The sequence below is a fragment of the Benincasa hispida genome, chromosome 6 (assembly GCF_027475165.1).
Source record: "Benincasa hispida cultivar pf3 chromosome 6, pf3_genome.v1.1, whole genome shotgun sequence".
Classification (NCBI taxonomy): Eukaryota; Viridiplantae; Streptophyta; class Magnoliopsida; order Cucurbitales; family Cucurbitaceae; genus Benincasa; species Benincasa hispida.
In genome coordinates this window covers 39,956,736-39,973,355 of record NC_143483.1, presented here as the reverse complement: position 1 = coordinate 39,973,355, position 16,620 = coordinate 39,956,736, and the positions used below count along the sequence as shown (strand labels likewise).

The 16,620-nt window shown below is 34.4% G+C and overlaps 1 protein-coding gene and 1 long non-coding RNA gene across 5 annotated transcripts; both read right to left on the bottom strand.

Moving 5' to 3' along the window:
- Positions 1-8,431: 8,431 nt before the first annotated feature.
- LOC120080404 (uncharacterized) lies at positions 8,432-14,024 on the bottom strand. Of its 4 annotated transcripts, none has more exons than XM_039035057.2 (10): positions 13,825-14,024; positions 13,350-13,445; positions 12,892-12,968; positions 12,577-12,656; positions 12,342-12,402; positions 11,849-11,916; positions 11,669-11,750; positions 9,756-9,938; positions 9,200-9,319; positions 8,432-8,794 (listed from the first exon to the last, which is right to left on the bottom strand). In XM_039035057.2, exons 2-10 carry the CDS (start codon positions 13,441-13,443, stop codon positions 8,624-8,626), a joined length of 936 nt encoding a protein of 311 aa, XP_038890985.1. In that variant the 5' UTR covers positions 13,444-13,445; positions 13,825-14,024; the 3' UTR covers positions 8,432-8,623. The 4 variants fall into 4 exon arrangements, with proteins under 4 accessions (XP_038890985.1, XP_038890986.1, XP_038890987.1 ...); XM_039035058.2 differs by having other exon boundaries at positions 13,687-14,009; XM_039035059.2 differs by having other exon boundaries at positions 13,682-13,839.
- Positions 10,472-11,662, bottom strand: LOC150035652 (uncharacterized). The gene is made up of 2 exons (XR_016529941.1): positions 11,170-11,662; positions 10,472-10,638 (listed from the first exon to the last, which is right to left on the bottom strand). It is a non-coding gene; the product is annotated as an uncharacterized LOC150035652 (long non-coding RNA).
- Positions 14,025-16,620: the final 2,596 nt, after the last annotated feature.

Below are 16,620 nucleotides of genomic sequence, written 5' to 3'. Positions count from 1 at the left end.
TTAATCGAACCTCTTCAGCGAAGATTTTTGGGAACACGAACGTATTGCAGATCTCAATGAAACTCCGGAGGTGGCCATGCGAATCCTCGCCACGACTACCGCCAAACTGTCTGGCAGTTTGAATCATCTGCAACATCACCAGTTTCATCTCGAACCTCAATTCATCAAGAGCTGGCCTCATGATTCCTGGTGAAAAATCATAAAGGTTGGGCGACGCATAGTCCCGGATGGGCCTATTGCGGTTGTTCGCCAATAGAATAGGGTTCGCCATGATATTATTTGCATTTGGTGCTTTGTTTTCTGGTTGCTCCGCCATGTTTGGATCTTTCTCTTGTTGTTATTGTTGGTGGCTATTTCTTCTTCTTCTTCGAAAAGTTCTCTCAATCTCTGGGTCGTAAATGGGCTCAGGATTTTGTCCTTCGCTCATACGACGCCTGCTTCTTCCCTTGCCTAAGGAGAAGCAGTGCACAGAGAAGGAGAGTCTGCAAAGAAAATAAAAAACTTATCGTAGCACAATGTATTGCCGTAGTCCCCGACAACGGCACCAAAAACTTAATGCATGGTTAATGCGATGAAATAACGAAGTATAATGCGATGGAGGAGTATGCGTTGTGCATGCAAGTTTTCTTAGCAAGATCCAAGTATAAATCCTACTAAGTTGCCTGGTAAGCCAGGGTTGAACACAGGGACTAAGGAAACAGTATGCGATGGTAACTTCAATTCTCTTTGCGGTGACAAATAAAACAATGCCTTGGTTGGTATGTTGTTTAAGGTATGAAGTCTATGCGGCAGAATTGAGGAAAAAGTTAATAACACGAAAGTACAATGAGTATGCAAGGGAACGGGTTGAGAAGGGATTTAGCTAACACTTCCTAAGATTGCGTTCACGTTATGCGATCATGCTACACACATATGACAGCAAGTCATCTATCAATGCAAATGTTATAGCTCTAGTTTTAGAATGCATGCGATGTATGTGATGATGTCTATAGGACTTATGTCTAAGCCTCTATTCTTATATATGCGATGATGAATGACATACACATACACAAGGCGACCACATACTATCATAACCTATTTCTAGAGTGCATGAGATGCATGTTAGCAAACACAGCTTATCTCTAAGTCTCTACCTCTTGTTTATGCAGATCTAATCTTGCTTTCTCAAGTCTAGATTCTAACCTAACTCTCTCAACTCTTAGGTTCTTTCTTTAGACTCTCTCTCGAGTAGCTCTAAAGGGGTGATGGACACAACATAAGACAAGATGATCGCATGCAATGAAGATCTTAGGTCATGCTAGCTAAATGCTTCTCAACCCATTCGAAAGTTTAGTTACTCATGCGTAATGTAATGAGAGTAAACAGATGTAGAAATGCAAGTTTCATTCTATAAACGAAATCGAAATACAGAATGACAATGAGAAATAAAGATAAGGAGCCTGGTAGCAATTTCTTGCTTCCCAAGACTTTTACACTGTTTTTCTTTACTCTGCTCAAAGAATATTCTTGCTTTCGCAAGAGTCGGCCCTCTCTCTGTTTTCCACGCTCCCTGGCACTCTCTCGAGCTGACTAGGACGATCTTTTGGCATCTTCTCTCTTCTCTCACCTCTGCCTTCTAAGTAAATGCTAACTATCTTCTATGTGGTGAACTCGCTATATGGCTTAGTTGGAATAGAACCAAACCAAACTCCTTTAATGAAGGTGGCCTTCAGTATTTATAGAGCTTCAGGGTGAAGAGCTTTTTCTCTCAAATGATTGTACTGATGGGATGTCATTAATTCTCTGTCTGATGCGCCGAATAATTGTCCCCGAAAATTTGAGTGTACTTGCTACAGTGTGTCGTTAACGACTTGTCAACTTAATTCAGAATCGATCGTCGTCAGCTTTCTGTCCCATCATGATTTATTAAGCTTTCACTTTAATGTGCCAGCTCTATGCAACCACCTTCTTGAGCATATTTTTGCGAACGCAAACGATCGCATAGCCTTGCGGTCGCAATCTCTTAATGTGCTCGGATGCTAATTTCCTTGGATCGCACTTCCGCCTTACGCCAACACATTTTCCTACACAAAATACATACATTAGCTGCTTTAATGCGATGGACGCATGCGATCGCAATGTTTTAAACTTAATGCTTTTGGACGCAATTTTATATATTTTTACCGTCGCAATCCTTCATTGTTTTATATATTTCTGCTATAATAACGTGTATTTCTGTCCGTTATCATCTACTTGCCCCAACATTGAGGAAGTAGTGAATTCCTTCTTGTGTAGTTGTGTTCCCAGCTCCCCAATCAAACAAATCTCCAAAATAGTAGGCTTATTGAGTCGGCAATCTAGCCACTCTCACCCATACAAATCAAAGGATCGTCTTCAATAAATTTCCACTAATTCCTTGCAAGTTCCACGAAATTGATCTTCAATCTCTTCAGTAGACTACTAATAGTGTCTTCTCTACTAATCTCAGCCTTGGATTGAGTGGTGGAACTCCAAATTAAGAGGAAATTTTAAGGTGGATTGGAGAGCGTTTGCTGAAAACTATTTTCTACAGTTGTTTTCTCAAAAACAGATTGTTCATCTCTAAGTTTAGAGAATTTGAAGTATTTATTCAACTCTATCATGCAAGCACTTCATCATTAAGCATTTTGACACTTCAAAATGCATTAACAAAATGGGCTAGGTGTTTGAAGATGGGTAAATCCACCCACAATTGCAAAAAAAAAAAAAAAAAAAAAAAAAAAAAGATAATTCCACTTTGAACATAAATTTCTAATTTATTTAATTTAATTTTAAACAAAATTAAATTAAGTGCATATTCAATTTCTACAATTGAATTTAAAATTGAAATTTTATTTGATTTTAAATAATTAATTAAACAAATTTAATTAATTTAAATAACAATAATTTAATATCAAATATTAAATTAATAAAACACCTTATTCAAACATGAATCTTATTCAGGTAAGCAATATTTAAATCATTATTTAAATATATCAAACTCTTTAAATACGTTTAATTTCAATAAATTTAAACGTTTAATTATATCAAATATAATTATCCAAACCCTAAAATTGAATTTAAACATTTCAAATTCACTCAATATTCTAATCCAAGGTTCAATCTTACGAGCTAATAGAGAGAACTTATGGACCTACAGATCATGAGCTCCAACGATTTTAGATTAATTGGTTAAACTCTTTAAACCGAATTAATCAATATTCATTAATTACCGAGACATACCACTATAGCTTAGTAGTTGCACTCTCCTCACTGTAGATATATTTTTGTCCACTTGATTTAACCATAATTAGTAAGTCTATTTTTCACAGGTCGTTCGTATTTACAGCTAAGTCAAAATTATCATTTTACCCCTGTAAATACTTCTTGCTCCTTAAGGCTCCACTGATTCTCTATTGAACAATTAATTTATAGTCCAATTAATAAACCATATCCCTCTATGTCATGACCAGGAATGAGTACTTAAAGAACAACCTATCTACTAACCTTAAGATGGGTAGGAGTGAATTCCATCTTGCAAGACTATGTCCCCAGCTATCTATCGGGTTTTATCCCCAAAATGGGAGGCTTATTGAGCAGTAATGTTGAACCACTCTCACTTATGCAGATCAAAGGATAATCTCGAATAAATAGGAGTTCATACTTAACTCAGGATAAGATCGAGTTACCTTAGGCCATCGATTTGAAATAGTCAGTTTTAACAGTAAACGATTGTTATAAAGAAAAGTGAGTATTTCATGGTCCGGTCTTATACAAACGTTTTTTGCATAGGATGCCCCACTCGCATGTCTCCACATGAATGATTTTGGGATCACATTGTTTGTATCAATATAAAAAGTGGGTCGTAGCCATATTGTCCCCAGGATGAGGTACCCAATCTCATCCATATACTTATAGACCTTTTTGGCTATATACTAAAACTTGATCCTCTTTTATGTCTCTACATAAAGTGAAAGTATTCATACTATAGTCATGAGTTTATTTATTGGATTTTATAACAAAATGCAATTTCAATAACACTTTTATTGAATGAAATCTCAATAATACTTCTATTGCAAAATAAAATATGTTCAAAAATTACAAACTGCGAGTTTTAAGACATTCCCAACACGTTGCAATGCTATTGTCGAGCGTCCCAACACTGGACCTTCTGTACTACAACGTAAAGGACAGCATTGCAATGCTATCCCTTTACGCTCTAGTACATAATGCATGATTCTACTTCATTCTGAGTCCGATCTTGCTCCAAATTGCATCAATCTCCTCAATAACACTTGCTTCACGGTCGACACGAACTTACAGACTCAGTAACAAGAATTAAATGCCCAAAACAATAGGCCCTTACAACTTTAATCAAATTAAAACAGTAAATCTAAGTGCCAAAACTTGAAATTATCCATTTTTGTAAACCAACATTCACAAAGCAGTTAACACCCTCCATTTCTCTAATTTTCGTTTCCAAAAAGAAATACAGAGACACAAACTAGCTCTGATTAAAATGCATAATATATAATTAGTTATATATTATGCATTTCAATCATATTAAAATGCAATTCTCTCTTATAACTTACAATTTTAATATGAATCTCATTCACATTATTTTTAACCTATAGTATTTATACGAATCTTATTCTTATAAATAATATTTGAATCGTATTCAAATATTTATCTCTCACATATTATATAGTTTTAATTATAAATCATATTTATAATCAACTATATATTAGAATGTATCAACATACATTATACTTTTTATTATTCATATTAATATAATTAACACCTTTAATTTCCTTAAATAATTTGAACAATTCAAACTATTTAAAAAAACAATTATCCCTTATTTTACCCTTAGTGAGCTAGCAAAGGAACCTTATGGATCTATAGATTAGAAGCTCCAATGATATGAGATTAATTAATTAAACTCCTTAATTAAATTAATCAAAATTCATTAGCTGTTGATTACTCCATTAAAGATCGATAGCTACACTCTTCGCATTGTATATATATTTCAGTGTCCATGGATATAAGTAATCAATAGTAAGTTGATCCTTCACAAATTACTCGTAACTACAGCTGGATCAAATTATCGTTTTTACCCCTATAGTTACATCTAACTTCTTAAGTACCATTGATTCCTCTAATGAACAATGAGTTATAGTCTAACTATAAATTATACCCCTCTCTGGCCAGTGAGAGGGTAAGGTGCCTCATTGTTCAAGACCCTGAATTAGCCCTTAAGGGAGCACTTCATCTGAGCGGAAGCAGATCGTTCTAAATACATTGTGACAGAATTTCCACATGTACAATCTAACATATAAGTTATGCAATAAACAACAAATTATCGGCATGCTTTAAACAATAAGTAACAAGAGAAATACGTACCAGTTGAAGAACCTTTCTTCACTGAAAACTCGCTCTCTCCAAAGGGATTGCTTCTCTCGCTCCCGCTGGAACGTCCAAGCAATCGTTCACCAAAGACCACCGGTTGTCTAGTCACGAACGACCTCCATATGAACAGAAGAAGGGGGATGACACCATCACTTAGAATCCTCGATATTCTCGGTGTGAGAATCCAAAGAGTGGGCTCTATTGGAATTTGGTAGAGGGGAGGAGGATATAAAGATTGTATACAACGACCAAGCAAGTGGAAGAAGGCTTATTCTATTGTATAGACAATGCTTGATCGTTTAGAAGATGGTACACGATCGTGTAGTAAATAGGCTGCGATCGTATAGACGATCGTTTAGTAAACGCTCTGTGCTAGACAATCATTTAGAAAAACTTAGGTGATCATTTAGAAATAGGCGCACGTGTATACGATTGTGTAGTAACTTCGAGCTATCGTATAGTCTCTCAGTTTGCTATGCGATGGACAATATACACTATGCATGAGCGAATTACGTGATCTCTTGCAAAATGAAAACGATTTTCATTTTATTCTTTAGTTACAAAAACTGAATGAAACTTCCCACTATCACACGGTTACGGAGAAAACGGCAGGCACAATTATCCCATAATTGTCCAATTAAGAATAATAAATATAATCATATTATATTCATTAACCTAAGGTTTAATATCACATATAAACCATAGTGTTTTCTCCTCCACTAGATATAAATCATATTTATATCCATTTTCCTCTAATTAATGTATCTCATACATAAGGTCAATCATATCAAATATAATTAACCAGTTGAATCATATCATATATAATTGAACTCCCTCTTGTCAATTTGAACATTTCAAAATGACTCAAAAACTGATTCTCAACTTGAATCCATTGAGCTACCAAGGGGACCTTATGGACCTATGGCTCAAAGCTCCAATGGTACGTGAATAAATGACTAAACTCTTTAGCCACGAGATCCACTATCCGTTAACTGCCAGACATTCCACTAAAGATCGACAGTTAAACTCTTCTTACCACAGATACATTTATGTGTCCATCGAATATAACCAATCAACAATATAATAACCCTTCATAGATGCTTGTAAGTACAACTGAGCCAATTTACCGTTTTGCCCCTGTAGTTACATCTAACTCCTTAAGTACCACTGATCCCTCTAATGAACAATACAACATAGTTCTACTATGTGTAGACACCTCTCGGGCCATGAGAAGATGTGTGGCACCACATCGTTCAAGCCCCAGGATTAACCCTTAGGGGAGCAATCTATCTACTTACCCCTGCTTTGGGGAAGAAGTGAATTCCATCTTGTGTAGCTGAGTTCCCAGCTCCCAAATCAGACGAATCCCCAAAGTGGTAGTTTGAGTCGACGATCAGGCCACTCACACCCATGTAAATCAAAGGACCACCCTCAAAGGCAGGAGTTTCCAACTCACTCAAGATTGAGGTCATGTTACCTATGGTCATCCTAGTGAAGTGAAGTCTTTGTCATGAACGATATTATATAATGAGACGTTAACAGTTCGTGGTTAAGTCTTATACAAACTCTTTGTATAGGATGCCCCCGCTCGCATGTTCCCACATGAATGATCAAGATCAGACCATCTGTAGCAAGTCACAACACTTGTAACTATTCTACAAAGCGGGCCGCATCCGTAGCGTTATCAGGATAAGGTTTCCCTCCTATATCCATATACTACAAACCATTTTGGTTATCACTTAAGACATGATCCACTTGTATGTCTTCACATACATGCTTAAGTTACATAATGACAACCAGGAATTTTAGTTTATTGGTTTGTGGTAAAGCAAATAAAACATCCAATGTACAAAGACAATAAGTGAAGAAAATATCATATATTATAAATCATAAGCGTTTGTTCAAAACTGTGTTTACAAACTACATGACACGAGAGTTTAGGGCATCATCCCCAATATATAGATCAAAGGATTGCCAGCCTAGTCAGAAGTTCACAACTCAGGATTAAGGTCAAGTTACCTATGGTCATCCTAGTAAAATGTAAGTCTCTTCAAGTAACGGTGTTAAAAAGAGAGACTAATCATTTCGTAGTTCGGTCTTATACAAACTCTTTATATAAGATATCCCCACTCACATGTCTCCACATGAACGATCAGGATTAGATCATTTATAACACTTTACAACAATTGTACGAGTTGCAATGTGGGTTGCATCTATCAAGCCTTATCCCGTGTACTACAAACCATTTAGGTTATTACTTAAACATATTCCACTTGTATGTCAATCACATACATGTTTAAGTTACATTAAATAACCTTGGATCTTAGTGTATTAGATTTGAGTTAATGCAGACTAAATGTCAAATAAAATAACACTTTATTATATTAAATAACTAACGTGTGAAAATAATTTATAAACTATGAAAACCATGAGATTTAGGGCATCAAACCCCATCAGAAGCAAAATTTAGTGTTTTATCACTTGAAATTTGTGAAGGTATGTGGATTATTGAAGAATTGAAATTATCTTAAAAGGATCCTATATGGATCTATTGTGGTAGCAAGGCTGCCATTGCCATGACTCATAATCTAGTCTTAGATGATAGACCAAAGCATATTGAAGTTAAAAGGCATTTCATTAAAGAGAAGATTGATGCAGGTGTGAAATGCACATTTTATCTTCCAACAACCAAACAAACGCTTGATATGTTAAATAACGGCCTTTCAAAAAGGCAATTTGATAAACTTATCAACAAACTAACAATGAAAGATATCTACAAACGAGTTTGAGGGAGAGTGTTGGATTTCCTTATATCCACATGTGTATTCTGTATATATTTATTATTTAAATTTGTAATATTTCTTTCTTTATTCGTTGGTGGTCTTTCTCCTATATAAGACGACCTTGTAGTTGTTTTAGATAAGAAGAAATACAATAACATTATTCTTCCTTCCTAAATTCAAGAAATACAAACAATATCAAATCCGAAGTGGAACAAAATTATCTCAGGTAATGCAAAAAAGAATTCAACCAAAATGTTTCATTTTATGTATTAAAATTATAATCTGTTATTATACAATCATTATATGATAGTAATTCCATTATATTCTGAAGTACAAATTCAAATCCCAAAGCAAGAAGGTTATGCGTCTTCTCTCGTTGGCTTTAGACGAATTCAATAAACTGGCTTTACCTAGTGTTAAGCTCAAATTGATAATTATAGAACACCAAAAAAGGGATTTGTCAATGCAGATTTCAACAGCGATCCAGCAGTGATTAAAGCCTCCGGGTCGACTTTATCACGGGGAAGATACAGAAAGTCTCCTCCTCTCTGAAAGCCGCAAAGCTCGAGAAACTCAATCCCTCCTTTCAAACTCCCAACTCTCTCCTGTTGAAGTACAGAAACAATAAGAGATGAATCTTGTTCGGAAAAGATCTTCAAACTTGATAGATGTAAAAGAAGGATGCTGATATTAATTCCAACAATGGCTGCACCCCTAAAGACTAATCTTCCAAATTTAGAGATTGAAAAATGAAAATTTAGTTAAGTTCAAATTGCAATGAAGAATGAAAATACTTGTGAGAGGAAAAACGAGCAACCCTGTACTCTTAACATTAACTTATAATTTGAATGAGTTGAATGCCTATGAAGACAAATTTTACTTTAGTGCTCAAACTACAAGAACTTTTGGACCACATTTGTGAGTAATATATAAAATTTTGTAGAGATTTACATGCTGTTGTAACTATGAGGTTTGTAATATAATCAATATATTGGATTAGAAAAGTTTACCTGGAACAAAGAATTACTGAGTCGAATCTTCCTAAACCTTTCCTCATCAGGATTTTTGGCTACATTTCTGACATAGATGAAGAGGGTTTGGTAGGCAATTCTTACTTTGTCAGAATCATCCTTGAACCCAGAAATAGAACAATTAGAAGTAAGAAAGTATATTAACCTAGCAATTATAAAAGATATAGGTTTTTGTACGAAAGCGACTGCCAATACACTCCTAGGAAAGGAAAATTAGTTCATGTGTGAGATGCAACAAAAAAAAAAAAGAAAAAAAAGGAATACGTGTAGAAACTTCTCCTAAAGAAAGAGTTTTTCTTGGATTTCCATGTTCCTACGGTTTATCATTGGCCATAGAAAAAAGAACAAGAAAATTTATCAGGAAGAAACGAAGTCAGCATCATGAATTACACTTGCAGCCTGCAGGATTGACAAAGGATTTTTTGGAGTGAAACTACAGTTGTGAACATTTTGTCATTTTGTAATAATCATTGTAAAACTTCAAAAGAATGCATCATCAAGCTATGGCCCACAGATTTTCCATGGTTATATTTACCTTATGATGGTGCCTAAGAGACCTTAAGCATTCTCTCATAGAGACTGCTTTACTAACTGAAGTTGCTGGCAGAGAATTCTTTGATTTAAGTTCATCCTTTTCCCCTGCTCCGGTTGTAGTAGCTTTTGTAGCAAGGCTTTCAGACCCTTCAGAGGGCATTCCACGATTCCTCTTTCTTTCAATCTGCACAGATGTGCATAAAATTTTTATATTGCGTACGAGTCCACCAGAAGGATATAGACAGGAACAATTTGTCAATACCCAAAAAGAACCTTAAAAAAAAAAAAAAAAGAAAGAAAGAAGGAACTGAAGCTATGTTTATTGTTAATAAGCTTCTTTGCACCAGGCTTTTTTCTTTCTTCCTTTTGGAGGATCTTCTGCTTGGTTTTGGTTTGTGCCACTCTTTAACCATTTTGTAGTTTCATATTTTTCCCAATACAGTTCTCTTAGCTGTAAAGAAGCAACAAAATTATAGCCTTCTTGTGAACAGACCTGATATAGTTAAACAAAGTATCTGTTAGGTACTTAAGCACCTTGAAGTACCACACCTCATAAGTCAGCTATTGAGGTGAGAGAGCCAAGCTACTTAAGAACCACATTGACCTCATAAGCCAGCTATGGGACAAAGGTAGCCCAGACTACCTTGGTTCCTAACAGAATCCCAAGCCTCAGTGATATTTATCCCGGATATAATCTTGGTAAAAATTAACAAGTAATGCAGCAGCAACTGGCAGAAGTTTTAATCATTACAATGATCAGAATAGTGTTTGTGCTCTGACAATGAAGAAAAGATATTTCTAGTGGTTGCCTCACAAACGTGAAGAAGATACGTCAGGGCAAAATTCAGGCCTTGGAAATTGCATGGACAGCTCCAGTGAAGGTTCTTCGAATTTATAAATTTTAAGAGGAGAAATAAAATTGTTAAGAAGATAGAGGGTAAATGAGATATCTAGAAACTGAAGAAAAAAAATATTTGAAGGTTAAATTAGCCTGAACTTTTATCTTTCATGTTTGTTATCTAGGCATCTTAACTTTAAAAAATATATGATAGATCATTAAACTTTTAATTTTGCTTTTAGTAGGTCCTTGAAATTTAAAAATGTCAAATAGGTCCCTTTTTTGTTTCTACTTTGTCTAACAAATTCATGACATATTCAACATTTTTTAAAATTAACAAACCTATTATAACATAAAATTGAATTTTGCTTCCAATAGATATGTGAACTGAAAAAAAAATGTCGAATAGGTTAAAGACTTATTAGACACAAAATTGAAAGTTAAGGATCTACTAGATACAAAAGTGGAAGTTTAGGAGCTTTTTAGACACTTTATAAAGTTCAAAGACTAGACACAAAATTAAAAGTCCAGGAACTTAAAATAAACATTTTAAAATTCAAGAACCTATTTGACATACCATCTTTATCCATATCTTAATTTTAATGATTGAAGATGAGAAATCTGCTTGAAGCAAAGAAAAATTTATACTTGGAAACCATCACTGTTGAGGATTTAGACTAGTAGCCAAAAACCACCATACAACCTTCGATAGTACCAAAGCAGGGAAGGCACTATCAGATAGGCAGCTGTAATTCTACTAATCCTTTGACAGTTGACACAATCAGATAGGCAGCAACCTCCTAGTTGAAGACTATAACATAACTAAGCAGAAAGAACAATTATATTACAGGAACTGCACAAGACGGTAACAACTAGTAAAGAAAAGCAGCATGAAGTAGAGAATTTCAGGACAGAAACTCGACTTGATGAAGTGATCACATGTTGGAAACAAAAATATGATATTTAACTATAAATCCTGGGGAATCACGGGAATGAAAATGGAATATCCCTCAAATATATCATACTCAGATAAATATATTAGTGGTAAGACAAAAGAAGCGGTGGAGAAAGCAAACCTTATCTTGTTCAAGTTTTTGTAAAACTCTTTCCCTTGCTCTTTTCTCCTCCTCTTTCTCAGCTTGCTTAGAATCTATATTACTGAGCAAAGAGGAACAAATGTTTCACTTCAGATAGAGTAATAATGCTCTCAGTGACAGAAAAGAAAACCAAAAACGGGATTGATAAAGAAGACCCACCGTTTCCTTTCAATTTCTTCTGCAATTCTTTTTGCTTCTTGTAGTTCTTTACTGGCACGGATTCTATCCTACAAAATTGCAAACTAGATCATGAAAACTAACACAGGGTTAAGCTTACAAATAGCATCAAATCCAACATATGGAACCAGAATCAAAGTATATACTCATGACTGGAAACTGGAGGACATGCCAAGTGGTCAACGCTTAATTTTTTTCCCCACAATTATAAGACTAGAGTCACCAAATAGTGAAGAAACAAAATAGTAGCAATTGAATGATTTGCAAAACCATGGCAAGATACATAGTATAGCATCTAGTATTATACACAAAATGGTAACTTTTCTGGCAATTGCATTATCGATGCTAAATTTACAACTCTTCATCTACCAACTCTGTTGATATGTGACTATTGTTAATTACTACGTTTAAACAAAATAATCTTCAACTAGTTAAAAAGAATAAGATGGAAAAATCAAAGATTTGAACGTGGTACCTTCTCCCTTTTTCTTTCTAACTTCTTTTCTTCTATTTCCTTTCCTTTCTCTATTTGATCCCTAAACATCAAAATCAACAAGAATTTAATATGACCTTCAGATTAAACAATTTCAAGTTTAAGATGGGTCTAGAGTGAAATAAAATGGAATAGTGATTAATTTTATATTTTTTATTTTGAAAAAAAGTGTAAAGCATCAAAGTCGTTCACAATAAACAAATTTCTGACACCATACCTTAGTTCCTTAGCTTTTCTTCTCATTTCCTCTGTGATATGAAATGGTTCAGGAGATTCAATATCAATGTCTACTGCTACCTGCATCACATCCCTCAGTTATATTTATCAGCGTGAAACTCAAATCTACTCTATCCACCACTTTTAATAGCAAAAATTCTGATTTATAGTCCTTTAGAGTTAGTTTACAAGAGTTTGACATTGATACTTAAATTGCAATAATATTTCGACCATAAAGAATACATGCCATCTATCTATAGATCTAACTGAATGAATGGAATGTAATGAAGAAAGCTATATAAATATAGAATTATACCGGGGGCATTTCATCTATATCTGGGTCATTCTCATGATCAAGAAGCCAATTAATTGCAGCTTCAAAGCTGACATTGCCTGAAGAACAAAGAAAGTACTTCTCTGAGAATGATAAACAATAGATAATTCAATTATTCAAAATCTAAATTGCAGTGAAAGATGGAATAGTTAATGTTGTAGATGAGAGGCTCTCAGTCCTTTTTCATCAATCTTTAGCTGTACATCTGGAATGCAAAATTAAATGAAGAGTATTGTTTGTCATTCTCAAACTTTTATTTTCACCATTCACGCTCACTGAAAATATGGTTCCTACAACTGAAAAACTAAGACTACAATGGAGAAAGAAACAAAAACATATGTACATTAATCAATGTAACTCAGATATTTTGTCATATAACAAATCATAGTATATTATATAGTGATATCCTCAAGCTATGAAAGTCAGTCAATTATTCTCACCGGTACTATGAAGTGCTCGGACAACTCGATCCCTCGGGAATCCTAGAGATTCAATCTCGCTCAGAAGTCTCTGCTTCACCTCTAGAAAAGCCATTCCTATGAGAGATTGCAAATTTCAATCAAATTATCAAATCATAAAATTAGTAATGAAGCTCACATCCAGATATTCAAAGAAAATTTCAATTCTACAGAAAAGGCAAAAGAAATGCTGATAAATTCCCCAATATAATATCAAATTTTTCAAAAGGGCTTTTGGGATTCTAAGAAAACCAATAAACTTTTCCACCTCAGATGAACACGAAACAAAATATAATAAAAAAATATCATCAAACCAAACTTTATGGATTGCAGAACAAGAAATTGAAGCACAGGACGGAGAATTGCAAGAAGGGTAGCTTCTTTCGAGAATGGTGCAGGATGATTTGAAAACTGAGCATGAAGAAGAGTGAGAAAGAAAGGGAAGATGGTGTTTTACTTTTCTAGGAAGTTCCAAAGAAGTCCACGACAAACCAAGGGAGTTTCACTACCGGAAGCCATTGAAGATCCCTTGCTCGCTTCAGCAAATGCTTACTCTCTGGTACAAAAGGTGTTGGTTGCCGCCCTTTCTCTCATATTCATATTCTCGAATTTATACCTTTTTGGCTCCTTGTTGTGAAGAAAAGAATAATACTCCTAATTTCGAACTATGGGTAAAATTGCTCAAATATATATTATATATATATATATATATATATATATATTTATATATATATATATATATAATATATAATATATTTATATATATATATATATAGATAATATACGATAACCATTCATTTTTATTTTTTTTTGATTTTTTAAAAATTAGTCTATTTTTTTCTATTTTTTATATCGATTTGCATATTTGTTAGATACAATTATTGAACTCTTAGCCAAATTTCAGAAACAAAAACAAATTTTTAAAAACTACTTTTTTGTTTTCAAAATTTAGCTTGATTTTTTAAACTATTGGTAAAAAAAAAAAAAAAAAAAATAGATAACAAAGAAAAAAACTCTTTGATTGAAGGGTAGGTTTTTTACGTTTTCAATTCTATTTCTCAAATTTATCTTTAGTTTTAGTGAAAATCTTGGTTTTGTTCAATATTCATCTAGTAGTAGTTTCATTACTTTTATTATAAGGGGGCAATTGCATATATGACCATTAGAAAATCTAGCACAATCTAAAACTATATGTAGATATGGCAAAATTAATTATTTTAACTTCTATTAGTACCAATAAAGTTTATGAATGATAAGTGTCTATCATTGATTTCTTGCATGCTCGTTTGCTATTTTGTTTGCTATTGGTATATCATGTCAATAGAATATATATACATGATATATGAGAATCAAATTAATTTACTTCATTTTCTATTAGGTGATTTATTGCAGGTTCATTTTTGTAGGTTTATTATGGATATACATTATCAATAAAATAGAAATATTATATCAATCATTATGATATTTTTCCTATCTTTGATATTTGCATATTTATTTGCTATTTGTGATATACCATTATCAATAGAATTAGAAAAGGTATATCAATGATATTTGAAATTTGTTTTTATCCATGATTGTTTAATTCTCGTATCAAGTCTACTATTGAGGAGGAGGAGGAGGAGGAGGAGGAGGAGGAGGAGGAGGAGGAGGAGGAGGAGGAGGAGGAGGAGGAGGAGGAGGAGGAGGAGGAGGAGGAGGAGGAGGAGTTGTTCGCATGCTTCTTTGTTATTAGGTCCACCACTGATATATCATATCACTAATTATATCGATAATTTAATAAATATTTTTTTTGTAAAAGATTTAATAGTTTTTGGGCCAATTTTTAATATTGTTATGGATAGATTTAGGCTCAAGAAGGTTTGAACTAAACTCACTAGTGTTGGACAAATGAGATAAAAACAAAATATGAGATTGAAATATCTGACCCAAGGCTCAGATGGGCCTTATGCTAGGCAAGCCATGAATCAAGGCCCATGAAGAGTCACCCCTGGGGTCGACCAAGGGATGAACCCAAAAGTGGTCCATCTAGTCTAAAGGCGTGCAATTCGTGCATTCACAACCCAATACTGAATATTCAAAAGATATTAGATATTTTTTAGGGCTTAATTTCGAAAAGGAGAAGGAAGACTTACATTTCACCAGGATGACCATAGGTGATATGACCTGAATCCTGAGTGAGTTCTGAACTTCTGTCCATGAAGATGGTCCGTTGATTTTGAAGGAAATCGGAAACGAGATTTCTATGAGCAGTGGAACAAGACTATTCCAAATTACGATCATGAATGAACATATATTTACAGTCGTCTTCCAAACAAACGGTTATACAATTACAATGCATAAATTACAGCATGAATAATAAATGAACAAGGGAGACAAACTCTACGAACAATGGTAGATTTGTCTCCATGCTTCTATGTGCACGAACGCTTGAACAGCAGCGACCACGAATGCTCGATCTACACGACCGCAATACCGCACGAACACTTCGCGCTCATCTTCAACGGCCTCCACAGCACCAAAAACGGCCTCCAGAAAACCTCGATGGTGTCGAGTTGAGTCTGACACCACCAACAAGGCGACCTTGGTATTCTCGGTGAGAGAATCCAGAGGGTGGGCTCTATTCGGACTTGGTATGAGGCAGACGAAGGAGGAAACAACGAACGCGTACACGACTGGGCAAGTGGGAGATGGCGTAGACCTATTGTATAGGTCGATACCCAATCGTTTAGATAAAGCTATGCGATCATCTAGCAAAAGCTATGCGATCGTTTAACTCGGTTTGTCGCGTACAGACTCTACACGATCGTTTACCTTGGGCTAGCGATCATCTAGCAAAGTTATGCGATCGTTTAGTAAACATTACACGATCATTTAGCTCGTACCTGCACGATCGTTTAGCTCGCCCCGCCGTCATTTAGTAAATCTATATTTACTTGACGACCATCGTGAGTTTCTATACGCTGAGAGAAAACTCAAAATCCTTTTCAAACTTTTGTAAAAACTTCATTTCAAAATAGGAAACCACTTTCCTTTTAAACTCACGGTTACCATGATCCAATAACCTCCTACTACTTTGGTTATTTAAAAGAAAAAGAATTAATTATCTAATAATTAATATTATTATAAACATAAATGATAACCAACTTATCATACTATATTTATAACCTATAGTTTTAATATTTCATCTCATGAAACATATAAACCATAGTTCTTTTTCTATTCCATGGTACTTAATGTACATCTCATTTACATC

Coding starts and splice junctions, on each gene's coding strand:
- LOC120080404 (XM_039035057.2), bottom strand. CDS start 13,443: ATGGCTTTTCTAGAGGTGAAGCAGAGACTTCTGAGCGAGATTGAATCT. Junction 12,657..12,891: donor ATATAGATGAAATGCCCCCG/GTATAATTCTAT, acceptor GATGTGATGCAG/GTAGCAGTAGACATTGATAT. Junction 8,795..9,199: donor TCAGTAATTCTTTGTTCCAG/GTAAACTTTTCT, acceptor GTACTTCAACAG/GAGAGAGTTGGGAGTTTGAA.